Source organism: Rhamphochromis longiceps, linkage group LG8, assembly GCF_057381845.1.
Source record: "Rhamphochromis longiceps isolate RC_006_pf linkage group LG8, R_longiceps_female_GT1.1, whole genome shotgun sequence".
Classification (NCBI taxonomy): Eukaryota; Metazoa; Chordata; class Actinopteri; order Cichliformes; family Cichlidae; genus Rhamphochromis; species Rhamphochromis longiceps.
In genome coordinates, this window is record NC_140564.1 from 21,019,717 (window position 1) to 21,047,151 (window position 27,435).

Below are 27,435 nucleotides of genomic sequence, written 5' to 3' on the forward strand. Positions count from 1 at the left end.
ATACTAGATGAAAACAGACCATTAGCCTTTTACTTCCTGTTGTATTAGAGATCATTTACCTCTGTAGGCCTGTCAAGCTCTTTGCTATCCTACTGATTTACTTGTTGTAAATAATACAACTACTGAAAGGCACATCCTTGATAACAGGCAGACAAAAGGCCTGTTATCTAATTGCCTACTTTTCACACAGGGGATTGAAAATAACAGCTTAAGCTAGCAGATATTTTATTTTATTTTTACAATTTTGTTTTATCAGGTGCTAGCTTACATATTAAGCTAATATTGCTGATTGAAAACACTCTCTGTTCTTCGCTCTATCTCATGTTTTCAGCAACATTGTTAAATAACAAAAAAGAGAGGGAAACTGAGTGACAGGTTAGCCAGACATGATTAGCAGCTTACATAGGACCACAAAAGCACATATTTTAATAACTTACGACTAGAGTTGGATGTCTCGAGACCGGTCTTGGTCTCGAGACCGGTCTTGAGACCACTTTTACGTGGTCTTGGTCTTGTCTTGATCTCGACGGACTTTGGTCTCGGTCTTATCTTGGTCTCGCTGTGTCGGTCTTGCTGTCTCAGATCAACATAGTGGTCGGGAGATTTGGAGTCAACAGTATCCATGACACACAGTGTAACGTTCAATAATGTATCATGCGCAAAAGCTTTAGCTCTAAGAGCCGTGCTTAGAGAGTGCTTTGTAGTGAATCAGAATAGTCGACTCCCATTGAGCGAGAGCCGCAGCTCCTCAATTAATTTCCTTTCACTGCTCAGCTGTCACACAGCGACACACAGTGGCTCAGCCATGCTCAAATCCCTCCACATTGTGGATTATAATCTTCAGTTTGATGTTACAATTTTATCTATATATAAAGTATAACTGAAACCAGTTACATATTTCCCATTCTTTAGACAGTTTTTGGAGGTGATCGCTGTTTTGTCAGATGACTTTGGGGCCAGTCAGTACCATCATGTCAGCCCTCAAAAGCACACAAAAGTTAGTCTTTTTTGTCCCGGTCTTGGTCTCGGTCTTGGTCTCGCCTCAACTTGGTCTCGGTCTTGGTCTTGTCTTGGTCTCGATACCCTCTGGTCTTGGTCTTGGTCTTGTCTTGGTCTCGATACCCTCTGGTCTTGGTCTTGTCTTGGTCTCGGATTAGGCGGTCTTGACTACAAGTCTACTTACGACTAATACATCTTTTTTCAGACAAAAGGAAAGGTGATTTAAGGGTCTTTGAATATGGGATGGTTGTTGGTACCAAACAGGCTGATCTGTATATTTTAGAAACTGTTAACTGACAATTCCCCACGCTACTATCTCTAGAGTTTACAGAGAACGTTCCAAAAAACAGGAAAAAATCCAGTGAGCAGCAGTTCTCTGAGCAAGTATACTTTGTTGATGCCAGAGATTAGAGGGGAATGGCCGGACTGCTTTAAGTTGATAGAAAAGCAACAAAAAATCAGGTAACCACTCTTTACAACCAAGGTCTGCAGAAGAGCATCTCTTGAACTTGAAGCAGAGGACCACTTCTGTCAGCTAAGAACAGGAAACTAAGGGTACAATTCATATGGGTGAATTCTAATCACCAAAATTGGAAAATGGAAGATTGGAAAAACATTGCCAGGTGTGCTGCAATGTTGAGATTGTAGGATTAGAATTTTGATTAAGCAACATTGTAGCATGTATCCATCCTGCCTTAGATCAGCAGTTCAGGAAAGATATGGGGGTATATAATGATGTGGTGGTATAGTTTCATGGCACATCCCACTGTGCATCATTTAAATGCCACAGCCTACCTGAGGATTGTTACAGACCATGTCTAGCCCTTCATGACCCAGTGACCAATCTTGTGATGGCTGCTTCCAACAGTTTAACTCGTCATATCAAACAGCTCAACTTGGTGAATGGTTTTTTGAACATGGCAATGAGCTCGCTGTATTCAAATGGCCTTTACAGTCGTCGGATCTCAACCCAGTAGAGCACGAGAGAATGTGAATGATTCTAACATGTCAATATGTACTGAACTCTCAAAGAAATGTTTCCAGCGCAAAGTAGTAAGGAAGTCCTAAAAGAAAAAATAGATTTTGGCACTGTACTAGCAAGTTGTACTAATAAAGTGTTGGTGAGTGTATATTACCTTCAGATGCCTTGCTGCTGGCGGGGCTATGTAGAACATATCGCAAAATCTAGATCTTGACAGGTCTACCAAAGCTATGACTAAACAATCAGGGCATGGGTCTATCTTCTGGTCAGCTGTTAGAAGCACTTTGTATCTCTTTACCTTACTGATATAAAATCCTGCTCTCATGTAAATAAACCAGCTCTTGCCTAGAAACAAAATTAAACCATCATGTAAACAAAGCTAGAAGCATGGTGACAGTATTTAATCATACCATACAGAAATGAGGGATTGGTCTATTCAAGTGTCCATTTTCGCCGCCCTCTTTCAAGCTCTGCCGAATCTCGACTTTGTGCCTTGCTTGCAGTGTGTGAAGTGCCCTATCTAATTTCCCTCTGAATCTGGATAGTAAAACCATTTCCCTCTTAAATTGCCTCTTGGTAATGTAAGATATTTACAGTGCTGCAACATTGTTATCGCCGATGCATTCCCAGGAGCTTAGTTTGTTTAAGATGTAGCACAGGCATTTTGACAAAAACAAGCTTTGGTTCGCTGCTTTCTAAAAGACCCCAACAGCTTGGAATGGGCTTAGAGAGCATAATGTGTGCATTTGTGTGTGTTCCCGGGACTGTGTATGTGTGTGTCAAGTGATATACATTGAGTTATTTTTAATATTGCTAACCCTGGCCTTTCCTCCAGCATTAAGCACCAACAATGATGATTAGTCCTAATTGCTTTTATGTGACATCCATCACTTTTATTTATGTGTGTGCGCATACAAATGCAAGTATCTGTGTGCGCCTGTAACTGTGCTACTGTGTGTACGTGCATGCTTATTTATGACTCAATATCCACACCGGCTACATCGACAGCATTATCAGCTCCCCCCCCCACCCCCCACCCCACCCCACCCCACCCTACCCTGCTGAGCCAGCCTTATCTGGAATGAGAGCTCCCCTCTCTCTCTCTCCCTCATGCGCACATACACACACAAACAGACACACACACACAGAAGAGATGACTGTGTAGGTAATGTCAGAGGAGGGCTTGGATGAGGATTGCCTCTCCATCACTGAGTATAGCACCCAGACACACACCGATTGAGCCCTCTTCTTAGAAATTGTTATGTCAAGAAAACACAAGGGATGTTTTTCATTCATATTCTTAACCATCTCTTGTCCAAGCACTTCTTTGTTCACAGCTGTTTTGCTTATGAAGCGTGTGGATTCACTGTGTTTTGCCACTGATATATTCAGCTTTGTAATGTTTAAATATAATTATTTCAGAGAAACACAGTTTGAAAGCTGGCTCTTGCCTACTTTTGCCCATCAATTATCATCTTGGCCAGAAACTCTGTGTATTTTTTTTTTTAACCAATCCAGTGTACCCACTTCACTACAGGTTTGCATGTATAGTAATTAATGTAGATGATAGTGAGACATGAGGGAACGGTATCTGAGTGCAAGCGATCCCCCAGCAGAGGATTTAAGGGTAAAAACAAAAAGTTAAATGTTGTAATGTTGTTATGTCTCTCTTCAACAGACACGGGATCCGCAGCTTCAATTCTCACTGGACAGCTATTCTCATGTTTTCTCTGTATCTGCTACTGGAATCAAAAGATACCTCACTCTGGTGCAGCCTGTCGACAGAGAGACACAAGACTCCTACACATTCACGGTACTCTATGGGCTTGATGTCTGTGTGCACTACACAAAGTGTTTGCATGTGAGGGGAAAAGCGATAGATAAGTGTCTGAATGCATTTGAATAACTCCCCTTCAAAGTCAGATAAAAGCAGGGATCTTGGGAAAAACAAATAAAAAAATCTCACGAAAAGAAGTGAAAAATGGAAATAAAATGACACCAGAGGAATACGCAGAAAAATAAAAATATGCTTGGGTTTCTTAACCTATGCTTGAGCCTGAATTTAAGCCATTTTAGCAGTAAGGCGAGAGAAGCGAGATAAAGTGAGGAGTGGAGAAAATGCAGAGGATGTGAGTACAGGTGAAGCACACACACAAAAAAAGCAGATTAGAAAGAAGAGGGCAGAGGGTTACAGAGAACACAAACAACACACCGACTGTGGAGGGAGGCATATAGAGAGGCCTGAAGTAAGAAAATCATGAGAAGGCGAAGGAAAAGGGCAAACATGGAAGGAATTTCTTCAACCTTCATATGTTTTTAAAAGTTGATTTGATTTTCTGTCCTAACAGTGCTTCTAAAAAATGAGTTTTAAATGACAGTATTAATTATTATACTGTCACTAGTAATTAATGCCTTTGTTGCTTACTGTAGAAATGAATGTAGCAAACAAGACTAATTACAGTGATTACAGTCCTTCTGTGTCCACATCTTTCCCTATTTTTTCTGTCTACCTGGTGCGTTTTCTTCATTTTCCCCTCCTTGTTTTTTTTTTTTTTAATTTATCAGTGGAATCTAATCCAGCAGCGTCTTCATTGGTAGGGCGCATGTAAGCTGCCCAATGTCAAGCAGAGTATCAAAATGTATCTCAGTATATGATGTACTGCATTGTTACTTCACACAGCAGCTGTTATCTGACAAGCTCAGGCTGGTAACTCTGGCAGTGTGTGTTTGTGTGTGTGTGTGTGTGCACGTGTGGGACTGTATGCGGCTCTATGTGTCCTTGAGTGTGTATTCAGCAATTTGGGAGTTAAAGATGGAAAAAGCAGAAGGCCTGGTGTATTGATTTAAAGGCAGAGGTGTACAGTAATCATCATGAAGCCTTGGAGGAGAAATTAAACTCAAGGCAGAGAGAGATATGAGAAATGGTGGGTGATTTTCATTTGAAGGAGTGAATCAGCTTCTTGGCAGATGAGCTTGTGGAGAAGATTGGTATCAGCGAAGAAACTTCTTTCCTGCCGATATTCGCTTTGAATGATTTCTAAAACATGGCTGAAATGCACATTTTCGCTTGAATTTTTCTGCTACTGACTCATTTATGGGCGAGTGGAGGGACATTGGGGGAAAAAAAGGGAGACTAAAAACATGCTTGTGACATTAAAGTTGATTTAAAAACAAACAACATACTTAACGTGATTAATTTTATCTAAGTTAATCGAGCTCCTAAGACTTGAACGACAATCAGTTTTCGACATTTCTCTCATGTCGAGTTGAGCTTTTTTCGTGTTTGTACCTATGAAGCCACAAAAACTGATGTTTTAAAGTGGCAGGGTGCAAAACACAATAATAAAGAACAGGCTCTACTTAGAGGAGCTCAGCAGTTTGCTTTCAGAAAAACATTACTGCTCACTTGATAGTAAGCAAAAGCCAGCCAGCTTCACCTTTATTGTACAGTATCCTTTCAGTCTTCTTTATACGAGGTTGACTAAGCATAACTCTCACTGTTAATGCTATTTCTTATTTATATGCATTTTTAAATAAATGTATGCATTATAAATGGCGATAGTTACCGGGAGTACTCTTGCGTGTAGGTTAAATTAGAGACAGCCAGCACTGATTAAAGAGTTTCCACAGTTTCCATTATTTTCCTTTCTGTACACAGATTTTGTAATTCTTTAATGTCCCTTCTTTTGGTAAATACTGTGAAGCATCTTGTAACTACACTCTCTTTATTGGGTACATCTCTTTGCTTGTTAATGCATATTTCTAATCAGACAGCATCCGAATGGAATAGAATAGAAATGAAAATTGAGTATTTTGCAAACTTCTGTTGAATGCTAAATTTTGAAGCACAGTGTCTACAGCAGAAGAAGACCACTCCAGGTGTCACTCCTTTCAGTTAGGGACACTTAGGGAAACTGAGGCTACAACTCATCCAACTTGGCTTAGGGTATATGGCATAAACAGCATGGATCCATCCTGCCTTGTGTCAACGGTTCACGCTGGTGGGGGTGGTGTAGTAGTGTGGGAGATATATATTTTTTCCCCAGCAGAATTTTGGACCCAATAGCACCAACTGAGCGTAGTTTAAACACCTGCGTTTCGTTGCTGATCACGTCCATCCCTCTATGACCACGGTGTACCGATTTTTTAACGTATATTCTGTGTCACAAAGCTCAGATGATTTCAAACTGGTTTCTTGAACATGATAATGAGTTCACTGTGCCCTCCACAGTCACCCGTTTTCAATGCAATAGAGCACCTTTGGGTTGTGGTGGAACCCAAAGATCTGGAGCAACCGTGTGATGCTATCACCTCAATGACCAAAGTCTATGCTTAATATTTCCAACACCTTGGTGATTCTGTGCAATGAATTGTACTTAAGACAAAAAAGGGGGTCCAACTCAGTATTTCAAGATAAAACTAATGAAGTAACGTCATTTAAAAATAACGTTATTATTATTCTTGTTATCAAAAGAATCCTACACCTTAATTTTTTTTAAGAGAAATACAAAGTTAAGGAAACTCAAGATGTCAAGCACAGATTCAGTGCATAGTCCACCCGCCTTCTCATCAGCAGGCCTCTCAAAATCAAGACTGTGTTTTTTTTAAAAGAAGGAACACTTTGGCTCTTTGCTTTGTTAACTGTTTCTTTTTCTGCCTTTGTCTCAGCTTGTAGCATCAGACGGTGTCCAGGAGAGCACTGCAGTTACCGTGGCCATAACAGTGTTGGATGCTAATGACAACACTCCAACCTTTCCTAACGTTTCCTATAATGTGAACCTGTTTATCGACATGATGCCTGGAGAAACCGTGTTACAGGTACACACTGTCGAACGCATACAGGTTAATAACACATCTAGTCTGTGGCAGCTTTAGCAGCATGATTCGTTAAAGCTTTTCTTGGAGCATGTTGTGAGTGTTTGGACATGAATCACATTTGTGTGTGTGTGTGTGTGTGTGTGTGTGTGTGTGTGTGTGTGTGTGTGTGTGTGTATGCGTCTTTTCCTAGCTGTCAGCATTTGACTCCGATGCAGGTCAAAACGGTCTCATCACGTATCGGATTTTGGCTGGTCACCAAGGACACTTTGTCATAGGCAACAGGTAAATTGATGAGTGGCATTGTTTTTGTTTTATTTACTTTTTAGCATTGAGGGAATATGCTTCTTTGCTATTTTGTTGCAATTTTGAAGAGTGAAATCTCTAGCAGTAACCATTAATCGCTCAGCTAAACATAAAGGCTCTAAAAAGGTGAAACTGCTCGCCCGCACCAATCTATGCGGAAATAAAAAAAATTGTATAGGCCTAACAATGACAATGAGTCACTTGGGATTTATTGTGGCCTTAAGGTTGCCAGCAAACCAACACAGCATTGCAGTGGATAGAACTCCTGCTTAAGATGTTGCTTGGTATAAGTGCTTTAGACATTGGATCGAGAATACAAATAAATGTAGTAGTTAAATTGTCAGGCTTTTGCAAACTATGCATGTTAGAAATAATAGCATAATGGAAGTTATGTTGGTGATTTTCTTGAATAGCTCAGGTAAAGTTAGAAAATCCACTATGAAAGTGTGATAAGTATTTATAATCAGATAAATGTAACTATTTCCACAGCAGTGGGATCATCACTGTGGCACCAGGCGTGCAGCTAAGTGTTGGGCAGAGCTATGCGTTGACCGTAGAAGCCATGGACAACGGGCCTGAACCCCACCGAAGGTAGGGGTTTCTCACTTTGTGATTCGCCGGGTATTTTCTTTCTGTCTGGTGATGAAACTCAAAAGGTCATCAGATTTCCGGAGCGTCCACACTCATCGTCAGACACGGCACATCTCTGTCTGTCGCTTCCCACTTTGTTACCCCTCTCCTGTCACTCTTTCTGTTCGCCATTTTCAGACAAGTTGTTTTCATTCTTAGAAATATATATATCTTAAATTATAGTTTTAAATCGGAATAGAGCTGAAAAGGAGTCTGAAACAAGAAAATGGATAGTGTGAGTGTGAGGGGGGGGAAGAAACAATGCAGAATAAAAGGGTGCCTCAAGACACCCTCTTCTTGAGAGCAGAGAGAAAATTATACTGTCTCTGACTCCAAAAAGGAACGATTTTAACAAATACTGACATACGTGGCATCTGAAATACCACAGAGAGAGGTAGAAAGCAAATGTAGTGCACTATGGTCTGTTGCCTTCGAGGGGTACGGACAGACTTGGGAACACGGCTTTTTAAATATTTTCTTCTATCCTGTTTCCTGCTCTGCATCTCTACATCATTAATTGAATCAGTAAGGACCATAACTTTAAGCAAATCACAATTCCCTGCCGTTCTCCAACCAGCTTTATTAAATGGAAAAGGCAGCTGCTCCTAATACATTTTAAACTCTTTGTAAGTATTGATTTGCGTAGCTATAGTCTGGCAGAGATGTGAAATTTTAGTTTCAAGCAGTTACCGTACAATATTTGAGAACAGAAGCAAATCCAACCATTGAACCACTCACCCACTGGAACACACATTGATGTAGCAGCTGCACTCTCGGAGAGTTTGATTTTTTTGAGTGTTTTGTGCCGCTCCATGCTGCAACTTGACGCAAGAAACAAAAGAGACTCACTGGGAGCAAGCCATGAGCTTTTGTGTATAGCAGTTACGCTTAGACTTTTTGATGTACGTCATCCTTCTTTTTGTGTTCCACTTAGTTTTGTTTTTTTGTTTGTTTTCTTGTCTTGTTGTATATCATCAGATAGAGGAACACCATAAAGAAGACTGCACAAAAGCATCAGAGTAATTGGCATCAATGAAAACAAAAGTCATACTCGCTGATCTACATCACCACACAGCTTTCTGATACTCAATGGGTGTTGTTCTTTGTATTCTGCACTTGGGAATAGCGCAGCAAAAGGACAAATTAACACTGTGTGTCCTTGTAGAAAGGACAAACAAGCCGAGTCCCTGCTTTACAAATGAGAAGCACAGAACAAAAGCAACACTTGGGTGCAAACATGGGGAAACATTTAATCAAGACTCTTTTTTTTTTCCCTTTACACACCGCTTGAGGAAAAAGAACAGGGCAATACCCAGGTGATTATCACTTGTTAGGCAGGCTGCTATAACAGGAAGTCAGTCTTTTTAAATTGATGTAAGATGAGCAGGTCAGTGGGAGATATATCTGAATTTCTGATTATAAAATACATTTGAGGATGTGATTGAATACTTGGACATTTAATTTGAACTGTCAGTGGGCACAGGTGGAGACTTCTGCTCTCTTTAGAAACCTGACAAAAATGCACCTGTATTCAATCAGCTCCCCTGAGACGTGGTTAAAATGCTGGAAGGTGTAAAATGAACGTTTTTGCATATGGTAAGGTCTGTGTATCAGCAGTGTGCAGCATCAGTAGTGTAGTGTCACTCCAAATAAAGTATCTGCACCTAAATTTCATTCAGATATTCCCACAGCTCTGACAGAATAACGCACTGTGCTCATGCACTATTATGTATGCAAACGTATGTGCTGGTGCTTGTGCAAGATTTGAGAATACAGTGCAGCTCAGCTCACTTATGATGTATAAGGTAAGAGCTTCATTAATAAATAAATAATGTATTTTGATAGTTGACATTTTGATTAGAGGTAATATTGTACATGTAGTTTGGGAAATGAACACTCAAATGCAAATATTAAACTTTAGCTTGCGAATTTTTAACTGAAGATTTCAACTGTGACTATGGGAAACCTGCATCTCAGACAGATCAATTGATAAATTTCATATAAATGGCAAAAAATGTATTGTGCCACATGTTTAAATACATGTGTCTCATACTGAAGGTACAGTATCTAATAAACTCTGAAGAAAGACTTCCAAAACAGTTGGAAGCAAGAAATTAACTTTAGCTCGCGTCTTATTAGCCTGACCTGTCACAGACATGTTACATAATTGTAACGCAACCTTTGCTTGGTTTTAGCGTAAAGAAATTATTTAAGAATACATTTCCTAAATTGCAGTTGGCCGTTTTGTGATTTTGGTTGCTATGCATTGGAGAAATTGCGCTGATTGGATGAAGTAACTTAATTTTTACTTAGACAATAAATCATAGAGGTTACTGCCATAACACTTTCACAATGTTAAATTTACCAGACAGAAACATCAGAAATATCCAGACCATATGGGTTACCTCTGGATATCAGACACTGTTGTGCCCTTGTGCTTTGTGTTTTACTATTAACGTCAAACAGTAGTTACATTTCTGATTGCATTTTGGGAAGCTAATGTAAATGTAAATAATGTAAAAAATAAAACGTGCAATGCCTTTCATCTCAAGCTTCCAAAGTTCAGGTACTTTATAAAGCATTAAAGTTTTTTGCATTTTCTGACCTGCTTACTGCCCTCACATTTACTCTGAATCAACCTACCAACTCTAATACATTAATTCAGCAAGACTGATAGTATCTAATGTGTAGAGCAAGAATAATGTATGGCTTGCATGCCACATTGCTTTTCTGGAGCAATATTTCTCAGTCATTCCAAAACTAGAATCCTTTTTTATCCTTCTAGCCATGAAGCTGCCAAATCAATATAGAATGTGAACTTCTGCAGATTGAGGTGGTTCCAGTGATTGGCATGGAGATTGTCCCCAAATTTCCCCAGACCCCCGTTTATCTCAGCTGAAAATGTAACCTGACAAATCAATATCTCTCTGTGCTACAGATTTGTTAAAACTATAAATCTGGACTCAGAATGAGCTGTGTCCTCATTATGATGGCAGCTAACAAAAACAAAAGAGAGCATTTTTTAAAGTATCGCGTTAGGCGTCTGGAACTTTTAATAATGAAATAAATCACCACAAGAGAGAGAGAAGATAACACAGATGAAGATGTTAGATAAAAAGTGAATTTGCAAAAAAGAGATCATTTTTACTGTACCTTACGTGTCATGTAGTGAATTATGAAAGGGAGCACAAGTGATGTGACTTATCAACTACAGCTAGCAAGCTTAGTTAACAAGGTGCATTGACTGTATATGTGCATCACCCAGACATCAATATTTGCTAATTAGTGCTAAGTAAGATGAAAAAAAGAATACTAAAAATTCACTCACTGAAACTGAAGCAGAGACCTTTGAATGTGATGTGTATGCGGTTTTTTTACATTTAGCTGATAAATTAATTCACATCAAAAGGCACCAACGCCATATACACAATCAAAAGGTCCAGTTCAGTAATTTTAATTAGCTGAGGTGAAAAAAGCCAACAGCTATAACCACCAGTATTAATTGCCTTTTAGTCAAAGATTATCCTTGGCTTTTAGCAATTCAGTCAGGTAAGCATTTAAAAATTCAGCCCCATGCAGTTAGCATGAAAAGGGAGGTCAAGACTATATCTACCAGGCTGCAATGTTTTTTAATGCTCTTAACTTTTCTATGGAGACGTTTGAAGACAGCTTTAAGAAACAAGAGTTTTTGACACTTCTGCTTCAAGGTTTTCCAGCCCTGGAGTTTACCTGTTTATGTCAAGATTAATACTATACTAGGACATACACCAAGAAGATCGTCAGTTTCAGATCATCAAACAATTTTCATGTTAGACAAAGATAACCAGAGAAAATATGAAATGCACTTTATTAATTAAAAAAAAAAGATTATCCAAACCTGCCTAACCTAATAACTGGAACTACAATCAAGCCATATGCAATAACTGCTAATGAGTCTCTCGCATCACTGGATCACAGGAATTGTAGCCCAGTCTTCTTTGCCGAAATATTTTAATTCAACCACATTGGATGATTTTCATGAAAGGCCTGTTTAAGGTCAGCATCTCAATCTGATTTAAGTCTGGGCATTGACTAGGGCACTCCAAAAACTTTCAATTTTTGAGAGCAGAATTCACAATTCCATCAATTACAAGTTATCCAGGGCCTGAATCTGCAAAGCAGCCTGTTTGTTCTGTAGATATCATTCTGGGGTCTTTTGTGACCTCCTGAGTGGGTTGTTAATGTGATTTGAGGGAATTTTTAAGGTAGGTTCATCACTGTTCCAAGTTTTCTCCGTTTGTAGATAATGGCACGCCTTTGGGTTATCCCCTTCTAGAATGATAGATGTCAATGACTTTGTTTATCAGCTGTTTATCAGCTTGGGGTTACTTTTTTACAAAGGGTCAGGTAGGTTTCCATAATTTGTCACTATTTATAAATAAAATGATTTAAAAACGACATTTTGTATTTACTCGGGTTGTCTTTTTCTAATATTGAAATTAGTTTGATGATCTGAAATTCATCATCATGGTACTGTATAGGTGCAAACATGAATGCATTGGGTATTGAAGCTTTGGAAAACTTTGAGTCTTAATTACATTTCATGTGCCACACATTCTCATTGAGCAGTGGAAAGGGTTAGGGAGAGGTTTGTGGTTTGTATTGCTGGCTTGCATTGAAAATAACAAGTAGTCAGTCCATTCTACATTGTCTACAGGAACCTGATGCTAATTTGATCATACTTGTGAACAAATGTGTTGAGGGTAGCCTAAATGTTAAACAGGAGTCCATGGGTTTTTGCTTAGAACTGCCATTTAATGCCAAAAACATTAAATATATAGCTTGACACTTAATTGAATAATGATTTGTTGGACAACCAAACTTTAAAAGTCTAAACAGGTTATTTGTGTTTCCCATCGATCTGAATGGTGACTCGAAGCTGAAGCGAGGTCAGTTGCTTATAAATTTGTGTGCCGACCATTGTTCTCGAGATTAAGCATCTGCCTTCTCTTTTAATTTGTGTCAAAGAACATAAGGTAGGTGATTAAAAGAACAGATTGTGGTTTTGTGTTTGTGTGCCTGCAAGGAGAAGCATTCATATACAACCATATCTGTGACCGAATTCTAGGATGTCAAACTTGAAGGCGAAATAAGTCTCAGTTACAGTATAAACCATGTCTGAATCATCTGCAGTCAATCGGTTTTCATCAATAATGCCTGAATTGTGCTAATAAAATGCTGGCTCTCAGTCTCTCTGGTGGCTTACATTTTCCAGCCTTCATGTAGTTCTTTATTTATTTATAGTTGTGAGTGTAAACAGATTTTGTGGGCTATTGTTTAGACCCGGGTTTCTTTGGCGTTTTCAATCGATGATCCAGTTTGAGTGGAGTTAATCTCTCGCTTCTCCCCTTGCTGAAACTCAGCACTCTCACCAAGTAGAAACACAAGCTAAATCCCTGCAGTTTCTTTTTCTCTTAAATTCATGATCGGTCGAGCTTGATGTTAAAAGCAGGAAATGGGTGTAATAAAGCTTTTCAAACCTGTTAATGTAGGGTTAGTATTTAAGACTGTAATTTATGAGAGTGGTGGCACTTGTTTTTGCAATTTAATCCAAACAATCTTCCGTCTGCCGCTGTGGGCCACAACACTAATAAGAAATTAATTCTAATAAAATAAAATGCGCAAAGCTTACTGATGCACTGATGGTTTGGTCAGTGCTAGCTCACGCAGTGCAGATGAAAACTATCCATTCTTAAATGGACTTCAAATAGCCGTGGTGATTTTATATAATGAGTTTTGGGACCTGTGTTTGCAATAAGATGCTTTGATTATTTGCATTAGATGGCTGTCGATGTACTAAAACTTATAACACCTTGTTTAAACATTATCGTGCTTCATGCAAGTGTTTAAACCACCTACTACTTTACATTCGTCTTCAGCAAATCTGGACATACAGTAAACTAATTTCTAATGAAACCATGAAAAAACGATACAAATAAAACAGAAAAGTACATCTCACATTGTTATTTTATGGGTGATGGGTAATATATAAGAAGAAAGGAATTTTGTCCCTGCACTGCAGTCATTACTATATTCTCCCTAAGCTCTTGTGGATCTGAATATGTTAAGAATCACTGCAAAATCAACTAAATTATCTATAATCGTGTAGCACATCCCAGTGAGTACTGAAATACCAAAAGAATACAACAGGCTGTTTATAATGCCATAAATAAGCAGTCAATTTTAGGTCATTACAGTGACATGTTCATTTGGAATAAGTGTTATGCTGATTAAGCAAAAAAAAAAGTGTGACTACATTTTACAAAATAAAGCTGTCAGACCTTAAATCTTCATTTTATCACCATTTTTCATTTCTTAGACTTGTTTCTGGGAAATTTTTCTATTTTTGCTTTTAAAAACATTATTCAGGCATTATAATTTCATCATCCATTTTAATCACATTTCCACATTTAGTTTATTTAATACTGTTTACTGAATGTGTGGCTTAATTGAATTCATTTCCATCTGCTTTTTTTGGTATGTAGAATGATATAGATTCTTATATTATAGTTTTATGTCTTTTAATGCAGGGTTAGTTGAAGTTTAGTTAGGTTTAATTGAATTGGTTTACATTAGGGATGCAAAGACTGCAATTTTCGTGCCTGGTTTTGAATTCCGAGTTTTTGCTGATATAAATTTTCACCTATTTTGGTTTTCTTTCTAAGAGCATTAACTGACGGCATGAATAAACAAACTTAAAATTATTATTATTATTATTATTACTTTCAGTGGAATAGTGGTATTTTCATGCAAAAATTATCAAACATTATCATTTTCTTCAAACTGAGAAAAATTACAGGATTTTCTCTCAAACTGAAAATTAAGTGGTTTGGTGGTGGAAAGAGCTCCAAATAATTAAGTAAAAATTGCTGCACACCCACCTTATCTTTGCTGTATTTGGCTTGTGGTTGGTTAAAGTGAGTTCTGCATACACTTTAACTATAGCCACTTTCCCTTTGGTAGCTTCATTAAAATACCCATGTTTAGCTAAATTTAAGTGCTTTTACAGACATGGTTTACTTTGGTGAACTCTGTGTCTTCATAGGTAAAGTCTGTGTCTTTGCCTATGTTGCTGTTTGCATGTTTTGCATGCATGAAACAGACTGTGAAGTGGACGAGCTGGTCACCAATCAGATCCAAGCATGCTAGAAAGCAGCTGGTCAATACATGGTTTTAGCTACTGTGACATCACCTATTAGTTTCTGAAGTCTCATTTTAAAACACCTCCAGTTTAGCATTTCAACCGTTGCCTTCTAAGTTGCCAAAGAAACAGATGTGACCAAGAAGAATGAGTCTCATTAACTAATGACTTGTGATTTTGTGACATTTTACAAGATTTACAAAACAGAGTAAATCTTTTTATTCAGTATGAACAAAAATGAGTAACTCAGCCCATAAAATCAACTGGAAAATGTTTAAAGAGGTCAAGACAGGAAGATAGACTTCTGCAGGACAACCATAGCTATCACCATTTGGTAGCCTTCAGGTGGAAAGCTGGTTTTTAGGCATTTCTGCATTCTACCCTGGAAGTTGTGTCTATCAGCACTGCCAGAAATAAAAATTTTCATGTAGCTATAGCCAACATGCATGTAATAGCTGATTTACATTAGTCCTAATAGGCTGCTTCTTTTATAACATCATGCTACAGGGAGAAAGAAATAAACAAATGCCAATGTTAGCCACACTAAACTGATGCTAGCACCAAGTATACATGAATCCATCTGTTGCTTGGGGGATGTTGCTACTTGGTCTCTGTTGAAGAACACCTGGTGTACTTTTCTCATAGCACATTTCAGAATTAGCGTTAGCCATAGCAGCACTAGTTAGGAAAAAACAGCAGCATGTTAGGCAGCTGGCTATATTTGGATTTAACTGAAGCAGCTACTCATGATTTGTTTGAAGGTGTGCCAAACTAGCAATTAGGCAATATGCTATTGTATTACATACTGAGACAAATAAGTACCAGAGCAAAAGCCTACAAGTCATGCATTCTGCAACTGTTGGATAGAAGAACTCACTTTTTGGCCTTTGTAAATTTGCTAGTAGTTTATATGCATTGAAAGCCTTGCAGACTAAAGCTAAAGGAGAGGTTAAAATACCTGAAGGACAAACTTCTGCACAGCATATTATACTTTATAATACTTGATAATAAAGGGCACAATAAAGAATTGTACAAAACAGCCTCTACAGTGAACACTGTGTAACTCTGTGTGTGTGTGTGTGTGTGTGTGTGTGTGTGCGTGCGTGCGTGCGTGCGTAGTGTAGAAATACTTTTATTATAATTAAAGAAGTCTTTTCTCCTGATGTAACATCACCCATGTTCTTTATAAATGAATCATTGAAACATTCACTCGGGTTTGAACAAGTCGCAATAGAAACCTCAAACACTGCATTAGAGACCTTGTATTAAAGTACTATCCAGTTTCTTTGTCACTTACACTGTTGACTTCATGCTCTTATTGATCAAACTCGGCATGAAGTGCAAAGAAACAAACACTGGCCAGCCACTCTTAACTTAAATAATGGGCCATTCACCTTCCCTGACACTGCTTTCCCCTTAGTATCCTCTAGCTTTCCCTCCTAACATTCCTCTGCTATTTCTTTTCCCGTTATAGGATGCTTCTCTTCACACTCGCTGTCTGTCTTAGTCGCCTAACCCCCTTTCTTTTCTTTGCCTTTTCACCCTCTCTTTTTCTCTTTCTCCCTTTAGGTCATCCATTACTACGGTCTACATTGAAGTTTTGCCACCAAACAACCAGAGCCCTCCTCGTTTTCCGCGGCAACAATACAACTTGGAGATCAGTGAAGCTATGAGGACTGGGGCTACACTTCTTAATCTGCAGGTACATGCTGTCATACCAACTATTACACAGTCACAGTACTTATTGGGCTTTTAGGATAGTGTTTAATTTACATTCAGATGCCATGGTGCATTAGTGCTTTCCAAAGTACTAGAACTGACTGATGTATATTACATACCGGTACCTAAAATGAGAAAGCATATATGTTTATGTTTGTGCCTGTCTCTGTTTACTTTTAAGGCAGTGGATCGGGAGAGGGACCCCATAACCTACAAAATCCAAAGCGGAGACATCCAGGGACATTTTGCACTACAACAAAAGTAAGTAGGCCCACAATTCCAGTTCAGCATGGGTTCAGGTCTTTACTCTCTATGTAGAAATAAAAGTTCTAGCTTTGACTGAAGTTAATTTTGACAACATTTGAATGCATATTATAAAATAAATGTTCAAAAATGTCATATTATGTGACAAAGTGTGCTGTCAGTATTGCATGTAGGTGCATGATAGCTGTATCAATAGACACACTATTGAGGTTTCTCAGGAGATGTCGTGCACATGGTCACTGTTTGACTAGATTTGATACAAGAACTGGTTCCTAGGGTCAAACGTCTGTTCCCTTAACCTTTAGCAGTTGTTCTCGCAATGGATTTGGTTGCTAGTACATTACATATAGTTATTCTTGTTTTTTTTACAAACACTAACTCACAGAACAATAGCAGTACAACTTGAAAAAGTGTAACATTGCAATCTCAAGAAAATGTTTCTAACTGGTTGGAAAATGCACATTTTCCCTAGTGAAAAGTGGTTGCCAGATGGTCACAGACCAGCCTCTCGGCCTCTGTGATTGGGTCACTTGATCTTATGAATGTCACACAACCAGTATTACTGACTAGTCAACATAACATGGTTAGTGGTCACATTTCTAACACACCTTGTTTGACATTTTGAATGTAACGTAGAAGTAAATACAAAACCCACATCATCGAGATTTTCTTGACCTATTTCTTTACATCAAGACTTTAAGTTAAGTAAACAAAGAAAATAAATGTGAATCAAGGCTGTAATCATAATATCCATTAGAGGGGAAACATGGCCCCAATATTCAAATGCAGTCCAAATTTCTACCAATGTATTCATATAAAATGTATATTTGTTCATTTTAAGAGTTTTTCTGGGACAGGTAACCACATACTACCTGTTCTATTTCTGTACACTGCAGTTGTGGCTTGTCCATGTGGTGTTTTGATACTCAAGCAGAAGCCTTTGTTGAACAGGTGTGTCTAGATAATCAGCAGCAGTGCAGATTTACAGTACCACAGTAAAAAATTATTGTTTCCCTTGTAACTTCTTTTAAAAGTGAAATGCTTGTAAGCTAATCAACAGCTGGCAATATGATCCACTCACAAAACTCTAACTCAGCTCCAAGCGTTTCTTTAAACCACGTTACTCAACATCTGAACATCTGCACCACAAATGCTCTACATATATAAACTGACTTGACTTTTTGAAATTAAAAGAAGCTTTTCCCCTCCTCACACTACTCTGACATATTTTCTTTTTCTTTTTTGCCCCTTTGCCCTAAATGTGAAAATGAGGCATTAAATTCCCAGAACAGAAAGGCCTTGGCTGTGTGTCAATTCCATCAGATCACAGTGTACACAGCCAATATAAAAACATAATGCATGTACAAACAGATTATTTAAACTCCGTGCCTCATGGAATATTCCTTGATGCTTATAACTTTCACATTAATTAATGCAAACTTTGAATTAAAACAAAAAATTAATTAAATATAACTCTAATCTCTATCTCTGAGAATTTGTCTCAGAATCAGAATCAGAATACTTTATTGATCCCTGGGGGAAATTATTTTTTGTTACAGTGCTCCATTTTAAACCAACATTAAGACAAGACAGACAATACGCTAACTAAGAATAGTACAATATATACATATATATACATACATACATACATAAGTCACTTATAAATAAATAGTTGGAAAAGAAACATGTGTAGTTGTAGCAGCAAACAGTGTGTTAAGTGGATGCGTTGTACAGGGAGATGGCCACAGGCAGGAATGATTTCCTGTGTCGTTCAGTGGTGCTTTTCGGTAATCTCAGTCTCTCACTGAACGAGCTCCTGTGACTGACCAACATGTCATGGAGTGGGTGGGTCTGTATTCCGATTAACCCAAATTCATAAAACTGTATACGAATCAATTTGCTCGTAATCAGTAATGTAATGAGGGAATATGCTTCCTTATAAAAATTGGTCATGCAGGTCTTGGACGTCACCACGGCTCTTGCAAAGACACACACATACACTCACACAAGCACACATTCACCACATTCAAAGACACGCAGACTCTGATGGCTTTTGTTGTATTAATTCATTTATTTCTCATTAAAAATGCATTTCTGAAGCTGGGGGTAAGATCCTGTCTAAATTTCTGGAGGGTTGTATTGTGAAAGAACAACCCCAGCTGGTGCAGAATTATACAGATGGGGGGGGGGGGGTGTGGGTGAGAATGAGTGGTTGGAAAAGAAGATAAGAGAAGAGGGCATGGAGGGGAAAATGAAGAGCAAAATGTTAGTATTAGAAATCACCAGGAAGAGAGACATGAGGAATTAAAATCACAAAATAAGTGTGAGGAAAGGAGCTGATTGCTTAGAAGATTTTCACAGTACAAATTAAAATTAAGCAAAGACTTCATTTCTGCATTCTGGGGATATTTGGTGGGTTGTTTCTGACATGGTAAAATCTTCCAATGAATGCCAGATATTTCAGTGTCTCCGCTCTGTTTTCATTATTATGGCTCCATGGGAGGAAGCGTCCAGTTGTTCTTTTTCCACTGTGCAAGTATAATATAACATATAACATATGGTGGCGTGGGAGGGAGTGATTTTTTTTTTTTACTTTTCATTTGTTTTGTGTGGTTTTAGGAGTGCAGCTTAAGTGCACTTTACGAGGATAACCAAACAGGAGCCAGATGAAGAAAAAACCCCTCTGTATAGCAGAAATGTGCATATGCGTTCATTTTGTCTGATTTATAAAGCCTCATTTGTAAATCTGAATCATCAAGAACAAGTCTGATTTTCACTCTGTGCTTTAGCTGTGGATGGATATAGGCACTCCTACATATATATTTTAGGATTTGTCCATCCATTTTCACTGGGGATTGGAGCCTTTTTGCCCTACCTCAAGAGGCAGGGTATACCCTGGACATCAAACCTATGGCCAATTTACAATCACCAACTAATGCAGGTACACAAGGAAAACAGTGATTGGAAACCATGCATTTTGAAATAGTTGCTTCAAAGACAGGGACCAGATCTGAGAGCATTTGCTGGCAGTTGCAATATTCAGAGCATCTTTGGTGCAGTGATTCACTGTGATAAAATGGTGAAAACTGCAAATCTGTTGCTGTCTACACAGAAAATCACATTAAACCAGAGATCGAGGGTTGCTCAAAGTCTGGCAAATAGTTGGTTGCAAGGAGGTTGCCGTCCTATTTTTACTTTTAATAATACTATTACTGATACTACTGATAATAATAATAAATTTTAAAACATATCTAGGCTTTAGGTTTGAAGTGTATGCGAGGTCTTTATGGAATTTATGTACACTGGAGATTTCTGAAGAAAATGCGTTGTTCATATGAAAAAACTAGACTGTGTGTGAGCGAACCTACACATTTAAACATGGACTGCTTTTTATTAGAAAAAAAGCTCTACATCTTTTTCTCTGTGGGCAACTCTTCTGCGCACACAGACACACAAATTTTCCCGTGCATCAGCACATGCACACATCCTGATACACACGACAGTTCATATGGTTTCTAACACATTTAAGAGGTTCAAATTAAAAACACTTCAGTCATTATCTAAATCGTTACTGGAAAATTAAAAAAAAGTAAACCAAGGCTAAAATCAAACATTTTCCTGGTTTTGATTGATCAGAATATTCAGACAAGTTGCACAGAAACAGATGATCTGATCATTTTTACTCAGACATAAAAATTCAAGATGCTGGTCTTTCACCTTTCTAGTTTTGTGTTAATTCATGATAACAAAACAGGTCAAGTCATCACCCTTGACCAGTTAAGTGAGTAGGAGGCACACTCTGCATTACTTAAATACCCATATTCACAGAAAAAATACACTTGTGGGAGTTAAAGTTTTATTGCAGTTACATGTATATATATCACTAGGGTTAAAGTAAAAAGTCAATCAAGACTTTTTGAATTTAAACTTTTTTTTTAACTCTTTTTTTTTTTTTTACTAAACTACAGTATGCAGTTTCACCATGGTTTGCACAGTCTTTCATCATCTTTTTATTTTTCCTGTTCTTTTGCCTGAAGGGTTAACACGAACTCTGTGTGTTTTGTTCTCTCTCCAGTTCAGGCTATTTGGTTCTGGACAAACCTCTGGACAGGGAGACTCTGGATTATTACACCCTGGTGGTGACAGCCTCAGACGGACACCCAGAAGGAGTAAGAAACTCTTCTGTGTCATATGGATATTTACTTGTTGTTTTACTCGAGTTGTCTCAAAACCCCCAGAGGAGAAGTGAGGAGCTCCAGGAGAGAATTCTCCATCCTTCACAATGAAGCTCCACAAACAACAGATGTGGTGCTATCTGAGAAAGAGGGCTATTAGAATTGTTTTAATTACCTGTCATTTAGTCACAGTAATAATAACAAAAAGCTAAAATCTATTTATAGCAACTGACTGTAAAGAAATGAATGTCTACATTTATTGAGCCTGCAGGCTCAAAAAATGTTAATAGAATAAAATGGCCTATATGCCAGGAAAGGCAGAATAATGTGTTTTAGCTGGCTGCCGATAGCTTTTTATAAATACCAAGTGTGTTAAACCACATTGTTAGTATGATTCAAACACTACGATGGTGTGTCCACACGCTGCCTATGTTTTTCACACTGATACTCTTCAGTAACACCATCCAAAGAACTTGATGTTTTGGTGTTGGTGGAACGCTTTTGTGCTTTTCGGTTACATTGGCATCCAAAAGCCCTTCTAAGCACACAGTCCCAGTAATATCATTTCATTTCTTTCTTACTGAAAGCCAATTTACAATGATGGTGAGTATTTGAAATGCATAACAGAATGCAAAGAGCACACAGAGTCCAACTTAAAATATGCTTGAAACCAAAGAGGGCAACAGAATGCTAACTGTTTGCTGTTAAGTTCCTCTTCTAGCAGGTTTTATGTTTGCTTTGTCTGACAACTTTTAAGATTATCCATCAGTTTGGTTTCACACTCAGGAGGCCTGAAGCATGAGGGATTCAATTTGAACTGCTATGTTGCAAGTTCAAGTATGGTGATTGAAATTTTAATGCATTGCGAACCTTCCGCACGACACTTTTCATAGAAAGTAGGTCGTTTTTACTGAATCATAATTTATGCTTTTTTTGATCTGTCTTTACAGCAGAAGCACTGTATACATATAGCCTGGTAAAAAACAACAACAACATACTGCTACTGTTCTATCACAATTTAAAATGAATATCCTCATATGTCGCCCTCATTTTTCTTAGAAACAAAAATTAGGTAAAAAAATAATCTGGTAATTCTTTGTTTTTACATTCATCGGGTCCCAATATGCTCAAATATCAAAGAGAAATTAAAAATGCATGCTGTGGAAGAGTTAGGGTCTCAGGAGGTTAAATGTAAGTTACGGTAATCAACACAGGCAATTAGTTGCACATACTGGTGATGTTTGGGTGCTAGAAACCTTACCGCTTAACATCCTTCTTTCACTGTCAGACTTTATGATCAAGCTGAGAGAAGATGAATTCTTTTTGACATTTGCATTGACCTCAAACGCTTCACTAAAACCCCCTCACATACTTTTCTGATGATAGATAGAAGGTGTGTTTTGTTCCCGATAATCTGACTTTCTTCACACCACGAACGTTTAGCTGTGCAGACGTGAGACAGAAGCCTGGCATTAACCTTGCAGTTTCTTCTTGTCTTTGTTTTCTTATTTGTTAACTATTTACAGCATTTTTCATGTACACAATTCAGCAACACTGTCATTGTTTCTGTGGAGGTATTGTGTAAAATGATTTTAAATGAAAGCTGCACCATCACCATCTGCATGATGGTCTTGCCGTTCTACGTCTTATTAAGGAAACCTGATATTGAATTGATAAAATGCTTTCCTTAGCCCCTTACTTTAACCATAACCATAACCTAACTGTATCCCTAAGCCTAAAACCACATTTTGAGCCTCAAAATGCCCTCAGATTCATGAGGACTGGCATTTGGTCCCGACAAGTCCTCAAAAGTATAGTGGCATGCCAGGTTTTGGTCCTCACAAAGATGTTTAAACAGGTACACACACACACACATCAATTAAAACAAAAGGTAAAGTTTAAGATCCCACTGTGGAGAAAATGCTGATTATAATGCTGTGACCTTTTTTATTATGGAATATGGAGGGAAACGGCAAGTGGGAGTGAGAGGTACTCATTGTGCTGGTGCTGCCCTAACGGTGGATTTGTGCTAAAGTGATATTACACAGACTCTTGCTCATGCAACCATGTAGTTAGTCTATTGCTCTCTGGACCTTGGCAATTAGTGTATTATCTTTGTATCCCAAGGGTCCAGAAGTCAGAAAATGGATAAAAGTAGTTTGGACATTTGTCTGCTTGACACTCCATTATGTTTTGAGTGAGAGTAAAAGAGTATAGGATTGTGAATGGAGAGAGAAAGAGAGGGTATACAAGAGGGGAATGATATCAGCTACAGGGAGAAACTGAAAGGAAGACAAGGAAAGAAAGAAATGGGGAAAAAGGAGAAGAGGAGATTGGAGTCTAGTTGCCTTATACAGGCCCATTAATCAGAATCACCTGGAAGGCCTTGGGTTGTCTTCATATGGGCGCACATACACACGCACACGTTTGTGTCCTATATTATTAAATGTCCTGTTGTGAGAGTGTCAGGCTACAAAGTGCCTAATTGGCTATTTGGCCAGTGAATCCATCATGCTGCCACAGACTGAGGACCCTACAAGTTGGTGCAGTAAACCAGCTTTACTGTAAGGACGGTGTGCATTGTGGGATGCCATAGAAACTGTCAGCAAATGGCCCGCGTTGGACTGTGTCATTGCATTAGTAAATAAATCCTGTCTGGATTAGCGCTGCTACGTTAATGAATGTGAAGACTTAATTATTATGTGTATGGAACAGACAAGGTCAGACTTTTAAATCCCTAGAAAAGACGAGAAACTAACAACGTGCTCATTCTTCTCACATCCACCATCTCGTCTTCTTTTCCGCGCAGATGTAACTTTGGGGCAAGTAAAATATTTGCGAGGTGTCATACTGTCTGTGTGAAAATGCCTCCTATATGATCTGTAGTACACACAAGTACATCTCAGGCTCCGGAAGATTCTTACCTTTATTGCACATTATAATGTCATCACGTTGCCTAGCAACCGCCTACTAATGTGCTAAAATGACCCATTTGTAGCATTTACTGTATGTACCTAGAAAACCTTATAAAAGTGTCATATTATTTTATTTTCATGACAACAACATAGTTTACATCCAAAAAACCTAAATAATGTGTGACATATTATAATGCATTTATGTTGCCTTGCAATCACCTAACAGCAGACGTAAATTACAGACTGTAGCATGGACTTGTACTTGCTAAAAAAATAAGTCGGCCTGTACTTGCAACATTCTGCAAATCTTTCCTATACATGTGCAACATTAATCTCTTCAGTTGCTAAGACAGATTTATTGAAGACTCAGTACTCCTTTTCAATCTACATTCAGTCAAGTTTTACTTATATGTAAAAATAGAGTAAGAAAATGCAACAAAAACCAAAAACTAGAACAACAGCGATGGCGGATTTAAAAAAGGAGTCTGAATAAAACATTCAAGGAACAGGCTATGAACAGGATATAAATATGAAAAACTATACAGAATATGAAATAAATAACTTTACAGAAATCTGAGATATACAGCTATACAGAAATGGGAACTATGCAAGTTGTAAACAGTTGTAGGATTAAAAATTATCGAATGTACAGAATGATTATTTACACAGATGTATGCACTGTATGCGTGAATTGTAGCTGATTTATTGATATTTTTTCAGCATACTAGAGGACAGCATTACAATAAGCTTTCCTGTGTCTTATAAAAATAGTCATCAATCTATGTGTTACCTGCAATATCTAACAGTCTCCTCAAAGTACTTTTATATCTGTACTCAAAATCAGTGTTTTCACATTGTACACGTAGCCAAAACTAAAACTACTTTTGACCTTTCATTACACACTGGATTAAAACATGGGAAACACAAGGTCAGAGGCATATACAGTAGCTCCAGCAAAGCTTTGTTTATAATGCAGCAAATGCTTTTTCATCTGATTATTACAGGCAAGTAGTATTGCTGTAAATGTGTGGGGGATTTAGCGCTTTTCTATTCAGAATGCAAAGGCACATTACTATACACTAAATGTATCTTCTGCAAAATCAAAGTCAGCAGCAAGTCAGCATCAGGTCTTTGTTGTGGGTCGGGCCAGAAGACAGCCTTTGATCTGATCTTTAATCCTTCCTCTAAGGGTTCTCTGTATACTCACTTCATGTGCGTATCCTGTTGTGCTGGAGGACACAGTCAATAAATGAAATGCTGACCCTGTTGATTCCTTCACACCTCCATCCTTCTGTACTTCATGCTGTTGTTTTGAAGGACTGTTTCAACACCGAGAGCGTCGTGCTGGGAGTTACCTGTTCTGTGCCCTGAGTCTTCTGATTACTGGCGCCATAAAATAAACCTGCTTAAAGTCTGCACTCTTCGTCCTGCTTTCATTGGTCATTAAACAGGAACACTAATCTACCACAGTTTCTCCAATTTCAGATAAATAAACAGTTCTTGATCTCGTTCTTCTCACCATCTTCCTTGCACTCTTGATTGTTAGTGAGAATTCAAGTATTCAGCTTGTACACCCTGCTGTCTTATGTTGGTTTCATTGCATCATTAGCAGCAAGTGTGAACAACTTTGCTTAATTGTGTTTAACTTCTGCCTGGTTGCCATCGTTCATTACGAGCACATCACACAGCAAAAAAAAATGTTCTTAGGCGCCGAGCGTGTTTAAGATTTTGAAAGTGGAACAAATAAGATCTGCAGATTGTGTGTAAGTCAGGTTCTGCTGAGTGACTGATTCAATAACGGGGTTCAACACACTGAGCATTTGGCTCGGAGAATGTGATTTAGTGTTTTAGCAATTCCGAAGAACTGCAGTGTTGTCAGTTATCAGCTGTGACATTGCATTGGCGGACCACTAAAAATAATATAGCTAAACCCTTAAAAATGCAGCGTTCTCCGGTGGGGTGATTGCTAAACTCTGAGGTGCGCGGGTATTTAAAAGCGATGTTCTCAGAGCTGCCAAGGCGAAATGAACCTTACTCCATCCCTTTCTTTTGTGTCCGTATGTGTGTTTGACAGTGTTGCTCACAGACCGCCTTTCATTGTGTCATAGCTCTCTCTGCTTTACATACACTGCCATGCAGATAAACAGTTTTGTCAGGTGTGAGTCTTTAACCTTAGATCACTTGCATCACCAATGTTCCCTGTCAGCCTCAATAGGCCGTTGTCACCTCTGAGATTGTCACTCTCCCCACACACAGGCCCACACATACTGCCTCTGTTCTTCTAATCCCACTGATATAAACTGGTGAGCCCTTCTTCCTCCCAATTCCATTCTTTAAAAGTCAAATATTGGATGACTCTCTTTCTTCCACTCATGAAAGTCAAATTAAGAAATTGGTGACATCTAATCAGTAGGGGTGCAACGATACACAAAATTCACGGTTCCGTTCGGTTCGATACTTTGGTGTCACGGTTCGATATTTTTTCGATACAAAAAAAAATGTTCATGCCTTTTTAATTTGTCATTTATTAAAATTCTAAATATATATTTTAACTCAAAAGTACAGTTTTTAAATTTAACCCTAACCCTCGTCATATCGCAGCCACAGAAATTCTTTTGTCCATGAAACCATAAAGCTGCACGTTCTTTTTGCCTTATAGTCTGATTTGTCATAACTTTTCCGTTTTGTGGTAAGCTTTTCTTTGGCTGTCACTTCTTCACCCTGACCTGTCTTATTTGGCTCAGCAGAACTAAAATATATATCCTGAGAATTGCACTCACATACGCTCAGCAATTCTCTGCGCGATCAACCTCTCACATGTTTAAGCTTGCTGCGGGAGATTTCACTCGTCATGTTTGCGTAGTAAGCTAACGACTGATAAGACGATGTCAGAGGAATTGGTGCACAAATTATCATCACTCACCAATCAGTGCTGTCGCTCTCTATACACAATTCGCGCGATTGCAAAGTGAAAGCAAAAAACAAGCGCAAATTCAAACGCGATTTCAATATGTCACATATTGACAGTTGCTCACCGATGCCAATGACATAATTACCCAGCTACATTTCAGAAAGAATGCAAAAGCATTGACATATATTTTTCCTTCTACGATAGGCCGACGGGCAGGGCAGAGATAGATTTTGGTAGCCCGACTGGAAAAATCGCTAGCCCCGGGACGTCGGGCTAGCGATATTGCGAGCCCTGTATCTGATTGAGGAATCACTCATCTTTGGAAAAGAGAGTTTATTATCTTTCCAAAATAAAAGCTATACTATGCGCTTCTTCTGGGCTATATTCTCAGCAGCTTATTAAACATATCAGGTCCCCATAAGGAGAATCATGTGCTAACGGCTGTCTAAATGACTCGGGTAAGTTTGTAGCATGCCTGCTTGTTGTTTTTGTCTGCCTCCACTTGTCTTTGCACTAGGATGATGTCGGAGTAAATGTGC

The 27,435-nt window shown here is 38.4% G+C and overlaps 1 protein-coding gene across 1 annotated transcript in view; it reads left to right on the plus strand.

The window, feature by feature from the left end:
- Positions 1-27,435, plus strand: part of LOC146663594 (protocadherin-15-like) — a 234,345-nt gene that overhangs the window by 92,359 nt on the left and 114,551 nt on the right. Inside the window, exons 13-19 of the mRNA XM_085416436.1 lie at positions 3,660-3,794; positions 6,650-6,799; positions 6,990-7,081; positions 7,592-7,693; positions 16,482-16,614; positions 16,813-16,892; positions 20,971-21,064. Of these exons, the coding sequence (XP_085272562.1) occupies positions 3,660-3,794; positions 6,650-6,799; positions 6,990-7,081; positions 7,592-7,693; positions 16,482-16,614; positions 16,813-16,892; positions 20,971-21,064 (786 nt within the window). The remainder of the gene's footprint in view (positions 1-3,659; positions 3,795-6,649; positions 6,800-6,989; positions 7,082-7,591; positions 7,694-16,481; positions 16,615-16,812; positions 16,893-20,970; positions 21,065-27,435) is intronic.